The sequence below is a fragment of the Cyprinodon tularosa genome, unplaced genomic scaffold, assembly GCF_016077235.1.
Source record: "Cyprinodon tularosa strain WSP-4 unplaced genomic scaffold, ASM1607723v1 ctg180, whole genome shotgun sequence".
Lineage (NCBI taxonomy): Eukaryota > Metazoa > Chordata > Actinopteri > Cyprinodontiformes > Cyprinodontidae > Cyprinodon > Cyprinodon tularosa.
This window is the reverse complement of record NW_024038609.1, coordinates 258,078-273,170: the sequence shown is the minus strand read 5'-3', so window position 1 is coordinate 273,170 and position 15,093 is coordinate 258,078. Positions and strand designations below refer to the sequence as shown.

At 41.2% G+C, this 15,093-nt stretch overlaps 1 protein-coding gene across 1 annotated transcript in view; it reads right to left on the bottom strand.

Moving 5' to 3' along the window:
* rpgrip1l (RPGRIP1 like) overlaps positions 1 to 15,093 on the bottom strand; it is a 46,238-nt gene that overhangs the window by 1,315 nt on the left and 29,830 nt on the right. Inside the window, exons 23-26 of the mRNA XM_038282215.1 lie at positions 12,353 to 12,450; positions 9,874 to 10,060; positions 5,411 to 5,495; positions 3,729 to 3,865 (exon numbers count right to left, since the gene is read on the bottom strand). Of these exons, the coding sequence (XP_038138143.1) occupies positions 3,729 to 3,865; positions 5,411 to 5,495; positions 9,874 to 10,060; positions 12,353 to 12,450 (507 nt within the window). The remainder of the gene's footprint in view (positions 1 to 3,728; positions 3,866 to 5,410; positions 5,496 to 9,873; positions 10,061 to 12,352; positions 12,451 to 15,093) is intronic.

Sequence of the window (15,093 nt, the reverse complement as noted above, 5' to 3'; positions counted from 1 at the left end):
AACCAACAAATGAGGGAGGAAGGAGCATAACCACACAGAACCTCTGAGAACCTGGATAATTTAACTACAGTGATGTAGTTAATCAATCCCAGTTTATCCCTATAGTTTATCCCTTTAGTTTTGTAAGAAATATAAACGTTAAAGTCGTAGGGAAGCGGCTCTTCCAACCGTTGCATTTCCAATTTCGCCCGAGTGGTGCCAAACTTTACACGACTGCATAAAGGGAATGTGATTGGTTGTTTATCAAGGGGGCGGGATTGTGGTGGCGGAAGGTTTGCAAGCCTTTTGGTTGTGGCCGGTTTGTCGGAAGCATCTTGCTAACCAGTTCGCAACTTAGTGCTAGTAGGTTCCCAATGGGAAATTCCATTGGGACCAAGTAGCACTAAATTGGTGACCTAGAAATTACACTGTCAAGGAACGCTATGGACAGAGGAAATATGCAAGAAGAGGAGAGTTTAGTGTCGGAGGTCGTGGATGAGTCTCCTCCGTCATACAGATTATTTAGAGGAGGAAAGTGGCGACAAAGTTGTTGTGGAAGAGGACGCCAGGGCGGCAGAAGCTTGGTTTGGTGTAGAAGGCTTCCAGCCGTACATGTTTGAGCCCTTGCCTCGCAACGCTGCCAGTTCATTAGCTCTACGCCTGCCGAAGACACAGACGTCCATCCCCGTGAACACTGGGACGCAACTCAATGGGAAAGGAAATTATTCCTATTTCTTGTTTTAACAGTTGCGTATATTAGCTGCAACATATGAATCAAGATGCTATGACCAGTGATGGGACTAACGGCGTTGAAAGTAACGGCGTTACTAACGCCGTTACCTTTTTTTAGTAACGAGTAATCTAACTAATTACTTTGACTGTAACTATAACGCAGTTACCATTGCAGACACCCCGTTACTGTGCGTTACTCAGGTCACACAATTAACCTTTTTTCATGATAGGAGTGGTGCGCGCCTTGTCATGAGAGAGGGGAGGATGAGATTGGCTGATGTATAGTGAGATTCCGTCTGTCAGTTGGGTAGGTGGGTGTTTCTGCTGGTGGGTATTAACGTACAGCACACACAGAGAGATGGAGAGTGAGGAGGACTCCAGCAGCAAAACAGCGTTTTCCTGATGGAAATACTGGTGTTACGTCGAGCTGCGTTTCCTCATCAGATACGGTTTCCCCTGCATCTCCGCACAGCGCAGGCGGCACGATTCACCGCGCAAGCGACAGGAAACGCGCATGCTCGCTAAAGGCGCGCAACAGTCGCCCTGTGCTCGCGCCACAGGGGAACTATGGAGAGCGTGAACGATCAAATGATTAACCTGATAACAGCCAGAAATGATAGCCTGTATGGAGAAAGGGAGAAATCTGGATGGATGGATGGATACTCTGCCTTTCCAACCTACTGTATTTTTTATTTTAAACATTATTTGATGGCCTTTGAGGCAGGGATGGAGAGCCATATTTTATGTCACACACAGAGTATACAGATAGATAGATAGATGGATAGGTGGATGGATGGATGGATGGATGGATGGATGGATGTTGCAGTATCTATAACAACCCAAACACACAGGATTTCAGAATTAGACATCCCCAGTTATTCATTTCATTCACTCACCAGATCTGAATGCCCTGTTTCTCCAGGGTTTCTATCTAGGACCACTCATAACAAGACCCTGAACGTTGATTCAAGAATAACGCGCCACTGGAAGCAACAAATGTTTGAATTGCCTAAAACTAGCAGCCATTGCTTGAAGGATGCGGGAAAGAGCAATTCCTGTTAAGCCGTGGGGCGAGACAGCGCCACCTTACTCTGAATTAAAGGAATAGTACACCCAAAACATGATTAGCCTTCATTTTCTACTCACCCCCATGCTGAGCAACACTCTGGAGTACTTTTTTGATATCTCAAATGCATCTGGAGATCTGGGAGGCTTCTTGCTGTCTGCTGACATTCAAATAATGGAGGTCTATGGTGACCGAGACAGAAAGGTCCATAAAAGTCCACAAAAAACGTGTCAATATTCCTCCATACTGCTCGTCCAATGTATTCCAAGTGTCCTGAGTGGGTAGCATCCAGAATTTACTCGAAACGAAGTCATTTAGAATGTTTTTAAGAGCATAAACAGTGGTGTATAGGATTTCCTGAAAGCGCGCACATGCGCGCTCACGACGCTACGGAAGCCGGCAGACCAAACCAGATGAAAGTGCGCATTCAGCTCGGCAAAGAACTCCTGCTCTTCCTCAACACTGAAGTCCTCAGACATTTTTCTTTCGTTGTTTCTTTCTTTGCACAGGTAAACAGCACATTTCTTCTTCTACGCTTGCATTATTGGCAGAGCAGACGCTGAATGCGCACTTTCATCTGGTTTGGTCTGCCGGCTTCCGTAGCGTCGTGAGCGCGCATGTGCGCGCTTTCAGGAAATCCTATACACTACTGTTTATGCTCTAAAAACATTCTAAATGACTTCGTTTCGAGTAAATTATGGACGCTACCCACTCAGGACACTTGGAATACATTGGACGAGCAGTATGGAGGAATATTGACACGTTTTTTGTGGACTTTTATGGACCTTTCTGTCTCGGTCACCATAGACCTCCATTATTTGAATGTCAGCAGACAGCAAGAAGCCTCCCAGATCTCCAGATGCATTTGAGATATCAAAAAAGTACTCCAGAGTGTTGTTCAGCATGGGGGTGAGTAGAAAATGAAGGCTAATCATGTTTTGGGTGTACTATTCCTTTAAACAAAGGCTTGTAAAGCAATGCGAATTGAGTCAGTGCAGCATCTCAAACCAGAAGAGAGAGAATGTTCATATGCCTATATTAAAAACATTTTGAGATCTACATCTAAAAAAATAAAAACACTGCAGTTGGACGGTTCATATGCTGACTGAGGCAGAGAGGTGAGCGCTATACGTTCGACCTTGTCTGACATGATTTTCTGTAGGATCAGTATGGGAGAATTATCCTGCCCTAATGCAAGAGCACATAATTTCAATTTGAGAAAAGAATTGTATCTTCTTGCACTCAAAACTTATAATGCTCACACTCAAAACATGCGCTCTCTCTCAAATATTTTCTCTTCTCTCTCAAATCTTTGTTTCTTCTCTCAGATTTAATGCTTCTTGCACAGATATTTTCTCCTCTCGCTTGCCTCCTTCTCTTTGCGCACAAACCGCGCTCTGCTTGAGTCTCAGTTACGCTCGCAAACCCGTAGGCTCTGCTTGTGGATTTTCTTTGCTCTCTCTCAGATTGGATCAGATCGTCACCTAGCAACCTTTCCAGCCAATAGAACGACAGCCTCGGAAAGGGTGCGCTTGTCTCAAGCAGCAGGAACAGTGCATCTTGATGCATCTGACCAGCCAAAGCAGCGCCTCATGAGCTTCTGAAGGGCGCGATTTTCTCATTTAAAAATACATTAAAACTATTTTTTACCCACTGATTACAGCAAAGATAGCAAAGCCGCTCTCTGTCATTGAACACTGGAGCAGTAGAAGCATCACACACATCTGGACACACTTTACTGGATGCACTTTAGGAGCATGAATGATGCTCTGGAGGCACGTCTGAACTTAATGTGGACAAGCATAAAAAATGAAACAGCAGGCGCTTTTTTGATGCTCAAAGCGCGTCCCTGACGTCGCATCAGGGTCAGGGCGCAAACAGGGCTTTAAACCAATGAGAATCAACACACGGTCCTCACTACACTTAGCAAGGAGGGGAAGTGTGTGCTGACCGTTCAGGCTGGCCTCCACAACGTCCTGCTGCTTCTCCACCACCTCAGGGATCCTCAGGTAGGCCACGCCCACATCCTCACACTCCCTCTCCTGCTCCTCTTCCTCCGGCGGCTCGCTCACCACCGTGAACTGGATCCTGTGGGAGACACACCATCATCATCCTCAGTTAGCGATCAGTTCGGCATCAGAAGATGTGATGATGGTGAACGGTGGAGCGTGTTTTGATGATATCAGCATTCAGTCAGATGTCAGTATCCATGAAGGATGATGAAGTGAAACTTTTCATTATTACAGTCATGAAAAATCTGATTTTTAAACAAACGTTTAAAACTCGATTTCTGAACATAAAAAGGGATTTTTTTTTTATTATAAATTAATCCAAAACTAACCCTGATTTACTCAGACTGAATCTTAGGGGTAGTTACACTTTTCTTGGATGCAAAGGTTTTCTCCCCTCAGGCAAGAACCTTTAGAGGAACAGAAGAGGCTAAAGCAGGTCCTGTGATGTTTGGATTCTTTGAGCATCTTGAAGCCCAGTGAACTGAACTACACTGCATTGAACTGAAGTGCACTGAACCAAACTACACTGGAATAATCGGAACTGCACTAAACTGAACTGAATTACACTGAACTGAACTGGACTGAAGTAGACTGAACTGAACTACACTGAACTAAATTGGACTGATCTGAACTGCACTGAGCTGAACTGCAGTGAACTGAACTGAGCTGAACTGCAGTGAACTGAACTGAGCTGAACTGAAGTGAACTGAACTGAACTGGACTGCACTGAACTACAGTGAACTGAACTGAACTGGACTGCGCTGAACTGAACTAGACTGAAGTAGACTGAACTGAACTACAGTAAACTGAACTGAACTGCACTGAGCCGAACTGAGCTGAACTGAACTGCACTGAGCTGAACTGCAGTGAACTGAACTGAACTGGACTGCACTGAACTACAGTGAACTGAACTGGACTGCGCTGAACTGAACTAGACTGAAGTAGACTGAACTGAACTACAGTAAACTGAACTGAACTGCACTGAGCCGAACTGAGCTGAACTGGACTGAACTGGATTGCGCTGAACTGAACTAGACTGAAGTAGACTGAACTGAACTGAACTGGACTGCACTGAACTGACCTCAACTGCACTAAAGCCAAAGACCAACTCGCTGGTTTTAACATGAAAACGTCTGATATCAGGTAATGACTCCTTTAGCTTCTGAGTGATTAGCTCAAATCATCCCTGCTGCTTAGGTGGGAGGATAAAAAAAACAACTGCTAACAGCGCCAAGGCCTCAGACACCGTCCCCCATGTATGATGTCTGTGTTTTTGGAGGAGCTGTACCAAAACTGATATTTCACCCTACTGGAGTACTGCTCCAGGCTGAGTGACAGAGTCTGTTTGACCTGCCGTCCACAGCATGGTGAGTATGCAGGAGAACACTGCTGTTGTTCTAAATCGTCATCGTCGTCATGGACGGTATGGGAGAAGATCTGAGGAGGTTTTTAAATGGTCTCACTGAACCAAAAGAGGACAGAGAAAAGCTGAAACACCTGATTAGTAGCAGGAAGTTCAGCTGTGGAATCTGCTCGATGGACTTGGGTCGATCGATTCAGAGGGTGAGTTCATAACAGATCAGCTGTCTCAATCCCTGTCTCACTGTTTTCTCCTCCTTACCTCTCCATCTGAGCGTTCCGTCCTCGCAGGACTTCCCTCAGCAGTCGCCGCCTCGCTCCGTTGTTCTCTGCATCCACAGGAATCACTGCAGGAAGACAAACAGCCAACAAGGATCTGAATCAAACACAATAAACCTGGAGGGATTTCTTCCTCTGTCATCATCATCACACTATAAAACACGTCAGCCTCATTTGCTTATGAAAGGCCATGTGAAGGATGAACCAATGAGGAACGCCAGTTTATTTCCACTTATATTTCTATGTCACTCAGATCTTCCTCTGCTCTAACCATGTTCATGGTTAGAGCAATTCCTCACACTAAGCATGGTTGTAGCGACAGTGAAGAGGGGAAAACTCCAGGAAGAAACCTCCAGCAGAAGCAGGCTCAGTGTGAGCGGCCATCTGCTGAGGCCGACTGGGGTTCAAGGAGACAGAAGCAGAGATACAAAAAGCAGCTGTAAAAGGCGGCCCTGTCCAGGAAACACACAGCCAGGCAGACGAGCTCCGAGCCAGCTCCCATGCCAGAGGACGAAGAGAGCAAGTCTAACCAGTCACTGTCAGAGAAACAGGACTACACTGAAAAACAGGCCGATCTCTAACATCTATAAACAAAGGTGTTTATAGCAGCAGCAGAATACTTGGATATCTAAACCGTGCAGGGCCTTGGCTCTGGAGGATTGGGCTCAGTATACACCAACCTGGAAAGATCGACTGACTTTAGATCTGGCGCGTTCAGGTAAAAGAGGTAAAGCACCGTTTGATCAGTCACATCCAAACATGCAGAGCTGCAGATTTCTACCAAATCAAGCTGTTATCCTGAAGGGATCAGAGTCAGAGATGGTCAGACTGAGAGCCACAGAGCTGCAGCAGGAACAAAGTTCAGAGCAAGCAGAGTCGGCTTTAGCATGTACTGTAGCGGCATCAGTTTTGATCACATTCACTCAGGAGGAGGACCTATCCACACTTATTGTCCAGCTGTCAGGGACAGATGCCTGTTTATCAGACCATGTCTTCACAGAACCAATCACAGCCGGCCCTGCCTGGACGCTGTGATTTCCTGGAAGAGGATGGGAATCTGTGTGGAAACCACAGCATACTTTGTTCTGTTCCTCTAGGAACAGCATATAAAAGATGTTTTCAAAGCAAACACATTAGCTCTGATCAGCTCTGTGATATGGAAGGTTTTTGCTGTTCCAGCAGCTTTAAATCTAAAGGGACACTAAGAAATGTCTGATCTGACTTTGTCTGTTTTACAGGAAGGGAGGAGTGTTGGAAAGGATTTCTGTTTAGCTTATCAGACCCGACCTCACAGAGCTGGACTGAGACCAACAGGTGGGTGCAGCTTTAAAATGTCAGAAGTTTGTGTTTAAAACTCATTGCAGTTCTCCGTTCATGTCTGGATCTCTGAACGCAGATCACTTACGGAGAAAGACAATGCATGGCTCAGAGAAACCTGGATGAGCTAATTCAAATATTTAGAGTTTTATATAGACTTTTATATTTAGGCAAATAGAAAATAACAGCAGCTGAATTAACTGTTCAGGAATGATTCATTTTGCTTCACTGATAAAAACATCTCTGATGAATTTTCAATTAAATTCTTCTGTTCTTATTATTTTTGGCAGATTATTGTTAAATTATAGAACTACGGTTATTGGACATCTTTCGTGAGAACCCAGAGCTGATGAGCAACACGCCAACATGTTGAAATGTTTTACTTCCTCCTCCTGCTATAATGATTCCCACAGTGTGATGAAAAAATAAGCAAAGTTTATGATGAGGTAAAAAAAAAAAAAAAAGAATAAAAAAAAGATAGAATAATAAAATGAGGCGCTAGCTACAAAAGCTACAAGCTAGAGTAGAGTGGAAAAATAAATAACAGAAGGTTTGCTTTTAAAAAATAAAAGCAGATGGTTTGTAACTGGAGACTTGCATTAAAATAAGATCCAGCAGGATCACTTAAGACTTAAGAGACTTAGACAGGTTTTATTTTGTCATTTTGTACAAACAAGTGTAAACAAAAGAAATTTCGTTTAGTAGAACTCTCTAGACTTTTCATTTTTTAAAGTGCAGCCTTTATTAAGGTAAGCAGCAGTGATAAAAACACTGTGATGAAAAAAAGGTATGTAAACATACGACTGTATAGTTACAGTTCCAACATTCAGGTTTTTTTTTTTTTTATAACCCATTTTAAATAACATTTAACAGCCTAATGGGAGAAGGTTACGTTCAAGCAAAGAAAGGTTGGTGAAATTGGAGCAGTAAGAAAATATGCTTTTACTGATCCTCCATTTTTTTTATCATTTTTATTTAGATTTATCAGCGACCGATCCAGATAAAAAAAAAAAAAAAGCCAAACCCCCCAGCAGAACAGTTAACTAGCACACTATAAAACCAACACGAAACCAAACATGTCAAAACTAAGAAAATTTATAACGCATCAATTTCCATTCAGTCATATTTAGGGACCTAGTTTGTTCACATGTATGGGGTGTATAGGAACTGGACCCAGCAGCTAGCTTGAGGTAAACCCTTCCTTCTAAATAATGAAAGATCTCTGATTTGACGTTTGGTAGGACTTAGATTATTGATGCTGTAGCCTAAGAACTGCCTCCATCATTTAGCCCCGTGATTTAAATAAACAATTTGTTAAGAAGAGGATCACATCCTAGTGATTTAAATAAACTGAATTGAATTGAATTGATTTAGAGCAGTGGTTCTCAAACTTTTTTTTAGTGATGTACCCCCTTAAAAATATATTTTTAGTCAGGTACCCCCTGACACAGGCAAAACATTTTTGGAAGAAAAAAGAGGTACAGTGCTGTAAAATCACTGTCTTATTTATCAAAGCCAAACAACGGATCCATACTCCAACCATTGCATGTAAAAAAAAAAAAAAGAAAGAAAAACAGAAGACGGTGACCACCAGGAAGACATAACACCAGTCAAAATTGAAATATGCTGCTAACGCTGTTAATTTATATTGGTCTCTGTAATGGTACAAAATTGAATATTTACATAAATAACTAAAATGTTTTCACAGAAATAAATCTATAACTTAATTATAAATAAATTATATTTTGTTTACAAAATAAATTTACTTAAATAAAGATTTGCTTACAAAAAAATAAAGGTTACATCTTTTAGGATAAAAAAATAAGATTGCACTTGAATCACTTTGCATTGAAGCTGCTGCAGGATTTCCAGCTGATAGCGTTTTCAGTGAAAAACATGTTAACGACATGGGGGGGGGGGGGGGCGGGGGGGGGGGGGGGGGGGTTGGGGTCAGAGATCGTGGACGTAAATCCCATTAAAGCATACTTCTCCATGTACATTCTGTACTTCGTTGGCTCTGGTTTTGCCTTCTTTTTAACTTCATCTGCACTTTCAGCAGCGTTGCTGCTATGCTTTAGCCACGTCTCCATAGTTACAGCGTAACCATGTTAACGACAGGTCGTTGACAAGTGCGCTAGGTCCGTGGGTCAAACTAACTTGGTGGGGGGTCCGTTTTATTTTAAAGGATATTGAAACTAAATACTGAATATAAAATGCAGTGCATGAACACACATTTATATTCTATCAAACTTTTTACAGAATAATTTCTCCCAAGACTTATTATGAGGAGCCTACTAAAATATATTTTGAAAAGCTTCACATACCCCCTGCAGTACCTCCACGTACCCCCAGGGGTACGCGTACCCCCATTTGAGAATCACTGATTTAGAGCATTGGGCTTGGGTCCCGGAGGCTCTGAGTTGAAGCCCCACACACTCCCACAGGCTGCCACTCTGGGTCCCTGAGCAAGACCCTAACCCCAGGCTGCTCCCCGGGTGCCGCACAGAGGCAGCCCACCGCTCCCCAAGGGGAAGGGTTAAATGCAGAGAGTGAATTTCCTCATTGTGGGACAATAAAGGGATTTAGATTTTACATTCAAGTCTTTTTTCTCAGATGTCCCAGTTCAAACTACCATATGAATATCAGTGTTGATGGTTTGATTCCTGTGAAGGAAATTATTCACCATGAACATCTAAGAGCTACATTTTTTCAGGAGACTCTTCACTGGACTTTTGTACCAGATTTTAATCCTTGTGAGAAACTTTCCCTGAATCAGAATCTGAGTAAAACGTTCAATAACTGAAACCAGCTTATTTCCAGCATGCTGGAAATAAGCTGGTTTCACTGCTGAAGCTTTGCCATAAGAATCCAAAGCAGTTTAATAAAAGACAAGCTCACAATCACCGCTCTCATAGAGACCTTTAATATGACGGGGATTTGATTCATTTTAGCCTTTGGATTAATTCACTTTTAAGAAAACAAACTTCCTGTTCAAATTAAGCATTTGAACTAAAGTTGAGTGTTTCTAATCAAAGCGATGATTCGTCTGAACAATCAAGGCTGACTTTGATTTTCTACACTGATGCAGATGGGATGATTAAATGTCTTAATCTGAATAGAGTGACAGACCTTTGCTGTAGTTAAAGTTGATACTGCGACCCAGGGGGGGTTTGGGCAGAGACAGGGGGGTCTCCTCAGTGGGCAGATCCAGGAAGTTGTACTCCACAAACAGCCGTATCACGCTGTCGTCCCGCGCCAGCCGGGACCGCGGCGCCAGGCTCAGAGAGACCACCTCCACCCGGACTCGCTCAGAAAGCTGCAGACCAGGACATCTTTAATCAGCCTTTCACTGATTCAGAGGCAGGATAGAAACAAGTCAGTAAACTATCGTCGTCTTCTTATTTATCCGACCGGACAGCGGGAGAGGGGAGTCCCTGCAGAGACTGCTGCCCCGCAACCCGGTCACTACACTAATGTAGTCTAGACATAGGAAGGACCCAGAGACAGCTTTAGTCTGGGTGGTTTACTTACCACAAACAGAAAATAAAATATATGTACAAATAACATCTGCTTCTTGAATTGAGAGGAAAGACCCTCAGACACATAGGCAGATCTACTGGGGTGGCAAGGGTGGCATTTGCCACCCTTGCCACCCCTGCTGCCACCCCAGTTGGCGGTAGGGGTGGCGAGGCTTATAAATTATGGATCATTTGAGAATTACGACCGCTAATTTCTAATGTCGGACTGCAGTGAATGCAGCACGAGATGACGCGAGAGCGACTGAGACTGATTGTTTTGAAAACCTAATGGGGCAAAGCGAGGGAGCCAGGGGTGATGGGGAGAGGAGACACGGGATGAAACAGGTAAAAACTGATTAACTATCTATCGAGAAATTAAATCATAATGAAAGCACAATGTTGCTAGCATAGCTGCAATGCTGATTTTGAGATGATAAAATCAGGTTGCAGAACATTATTTCTCTATCTATGATGTTAGTTAGGCCTGACGTCTCAGGCTCATAAAGACATATTTGCGGTCAACTATGACAGAAAAGAGACGATCAAGTTTGATTGAACTCAGCATTGAATCAAAACGCACAAAGGCATTGGATCTAAATAATTTGCTGAGCAACATGGAAATCACTGCATTCAGCTGTAATAGTCATGTAAACTTTATGTTATGCTCTCTGGTGAACCTTTACAGAGCTGTTACATTTTGTTTTGGCACCTGAGAAAATCTGATATTTCCTTTAATAAAACCAAAAGTGTTAAAAGTTAAAAATGTGATACTGGTGTGAATCCTGCTTAATATGAAGCAGTGTTGTTGTTTCTTTTTTTGTATATATAATATGAAACTATCCAGAAATGACCCGTATGAACCTACTCACAAGCAAAATGTATTTTTATGTTGCTTCTTTTCAGATTTGTGGAGATTTTGATGTAACATACAGAACCCGCCTTTTTGTTGATTTGTTGATACAGCAGTATGGAGGACCAACTCTGCCATATTTAAAAATAAATACAGAAATAAATAAATGCTCAATAAATAAATAAGCATACAATTGCCACCAAAAATACAAACAACAAATAAATGTAAGTAGAAATTAAATTATACAGCTAGTCATAAAGGTATATAACTCTTTTTATTTCTTTGCCTTTTTAATATTTACCCTATTTATTTTTTTGTCATTTATTATCTTCAACTTAATTTTTTAATTACTTATATTTTTAAGTATTTATTTATGTGCATGTTATAATATTTTTGTCTGTTTTATTCTTCCTTTGTATTTTTTTACCCTAGTTATTTCTTCGCCGCTATTTCTTTCTGCCTGCCCTTTTAACATTTCTGTCTGCCATTATAATATAATTTCTAATTACATTTATTTGTTGATTGTATTTTTGGTGGCAATTAATTGTATGCTTATATATTAATTGAGCATTTATTTATTTCTGTATTTATTTTTAAATATGGCAGAGTTGGTCCTCCATATACAGCTCTATCTACAGCATATTTACATGCATGAAATGTCCCTTTCATGTTGCCTTAACTGCTGTATGTCAAGTTACTGAGGAACAAATGGGGTAAATGTGTGTTCAGAGTAAACATTACATAGATGTCCAGTACCTTGTTTGGGGCCTTGACCCATTTATTTCTACTGTGTAGTTCTGCTCACTTTAGTACAGCTCAGTCCATAGATCTCTGATGGGAAACTTTTTCTTTCTATAGTTTCTTCTTGTGCAAATGCTGCAAAGCTGCCTCTCTGACAGTCAATCTCACACATCTACTACTCAGTACCTGTGTCTCACCTTAATACCTTTCCTGTCATAAGGCCCCTCTAGAAGTAGTGTTATCATTCTTCTATCTCCTATTAAGTGAGATCACATTGTGCGATGTATTATTAATATGAACTGTTTCACATGAAACACTAGTACTGTACATACTATTCTCACCAAACTGTGATAACTGTGATTAAATTCAGTGTAAACAAATGCCATATGTTGCCACCCCTAAAAAATTCCTGCCCCCCTCTTGCCACCCCATAAATATTTTTCTAGATCCGCCCCTGCTCAGACACCTTTGGCTTAAACCCTGTGAGGCGTTCGCTGACCTTTCTCCCTGAGGCCTGTCCCTGAACGATGCAGTCGTCGCTGTCGGACTGTGTGGACTCTCTCTGAGGGCCCGCAGATGCTAGACCTTCCTCCACATCTGGAACAACAGAGGTAAAACAACATGATGTTATGTAAAATAAAACTAGGTCAGTGTGACGCTTTAGATGAATATCCAACTAAAGCAGAAGTTTTCCTTAGTGACCCTGTTTGATTTAAAGACAGTTTCACACGAAGTTAAATTTCTGCCTGACAAAAACACACAAAAGTAAATCACTTATAGCCTCAAAGCTATTAGATTTAAGAAGAAACTTTTGGTACCTCTGTAAAGGTAAGATGTCATAGAATGGTTTTCTGGTGTCAGCACCATTGTAGCTTTGACCCTGTCTGAAATATTAGGGACAAAATACAAAATATTTAGCATTTTTTGAACCTCGCCAAAATTTTCTTTGAAATAAACATTGCAAAACACTACCAAAATATTATTTATAGCACAAAAAAGTAGTACAGACTTTTAAATCTAAATGTTGTGTAAAAATATACCAAATTTGGACTCAATCATATGAATCATATTTATTTTAGAATGGTATTAGTGAGAAATTTCTTAGGCGGAGAGGCCATTTTGGCACATTTATCCAAAAATGTCACCAAACTGTGCCAAATGTGTTTTTTACATCAATACTGGGGGTTTATTAAAATTACGAGGTCATGTAGCAGCTGGACCCGCCGGTGGGTCCGTAGGGTTCTAGGGGTTAAACAATTACAATGAATTTTGACCAGATTAACAGACATAGAAACTGCTTAGAAACACATTCAGCTCTCTGTTGGAGGATCTCATGTAGATTTTGAGTTCCACCCATCCGCCCTTCAGCCTGTTATCCACTCAGACCAGAGCTGAGTCATGTGATTTCCTATAGAGGTGGCCTCCAGCTGTCTGATCACCCTTTGAAGGCGGTTATTCTCAGGTGTGTTTTTTTTTCCACCCTATAAAACGCAGCATTACAGGATAGCAGCCAATGGTTCAATATGACATTTTAAAGATTTACCCCTTAACGCTTAAATTTATATTATGTAGTTTTATTTTGATCATTTGTATTTTTGCTGTCGGATGTTTTGAGTCGGATGTTAGATAATTGAGATTATTCATTTTAACGTTGCCCAAATTAGTGGTTTAAATTTAGGTCTGAAGCTAATTAGCGTTGCTAGGCATCTAAGGAACAAAACATTTTCAGCATCAGTATTTTGACTATCAAACAATCAAGCAGGAGTTTTTTTTAATAATCTAAGTGTTATAATAATCTAAACTGACCTAATTCACTGAAGGTCGACTCAATACAGTCCCAGGAGATGCTAGGCCTTTGTGCTAAAAAAGTGGAAGAATTTGATCTAGTATGTGTTTTCAAACAGTCTTTGCATTTTCATTTTCAGGGAGTTTTCTGCTGTCTTCCCATAAGCTGCTGCACCTTTCTTCGCCATGTCAGATCAGTGTTAGAAATGTAAAATAGACATTTGCTTTTTGGTAATAATTGCTTTTTATGGTCTCACAGTATTTATAATTCTGCTAAATATAAAAAAGCCCTTTCCTGTTTGGTGCTAGGAGCTTTTATCTTCATGTTTCATAAATCTATATTTTTATTATTGACAATCATTTTAAAATCATTTAAATGTATTAATAGTTTAGCATAATGAAAATAAATGCATTTAATAAACATTTTCTAGAATAACACTTAAACTATACATATTACTAATTATAATAATCTTCATTCCTTAATTATCTAGTGAGGATAATACCGCTAAAACCCAAAATAAGAAATACATTTTATGATTTGTTCAGATGTGTCCTCTCACATCATGGTGCATATTTGCTCTTACATGGATCATGTTTAGTTCATTATTCCAACAACAAAATTTTATGAAAGCCTATTTTATAGATTCCTTGGTACAACAGGCTTCTGAATAAACAAACATGGCGTATTATACATCAGCCATGTTGGCTGTAGTTAGACTGGAACTAGGATGGAGCTTATTAACTTTGCCTATCCATTAGGGCAGGCATCGCCAAAGTCAATCCTGGAGGGCCGCTGTCCTGCAAGTTGAGCAAAAGCCTGTGAATCAGCTTGTAATTAAAATCAGCTGTGATGGAGCAAGGAAACCTCTAAAACCTGCAGGACAGGGGGTCTTGAGGACCGACTTTGGGGATGCCTGCATTAGGGGGTCTTATTGGCCTGACTTCTTGAATCATAGTAAAGCCTTTCAGGAGCTTTCCAGTTGAAATATCTTCCTGATTCCTGAATTATTTGGAAAATTAGGCTCCACTGCCATCAGCTGCCTTTATTCTTAGGGCCCAGTCACACCTTGCCTAGTTAGCCAGCGTATGCCTGACGTCCCAGAATCTCCAAAATCTCTGGCATAAGCTTAACTTTCTATGTATTTTTTCAATTTTGGGCGTATACATAGAGTGTTCATAACAAGTCCAGAACTTATGTCCAACGACAGCCTAACTTATGCATGACACACAGCAGCGTAAAGCCCATGAAATGATGCACAAGTCCGTGTCCTGAGGGGGGCAGCATTGTGCCCGGAGGCACCGGCCTGCGTAAAAAGATGTCTTTGATATTAACCTAGCTGCTGTTAACCGCCAACCCAATAAAAAAAAGAAAGAAAAAGAAAGAAAGAAAGAAGGTTTGCAGTCGCAGCAAAATTCAGCGTCATTTCTGCGAGGAAGTTTGTTGGTTGTTGGCGT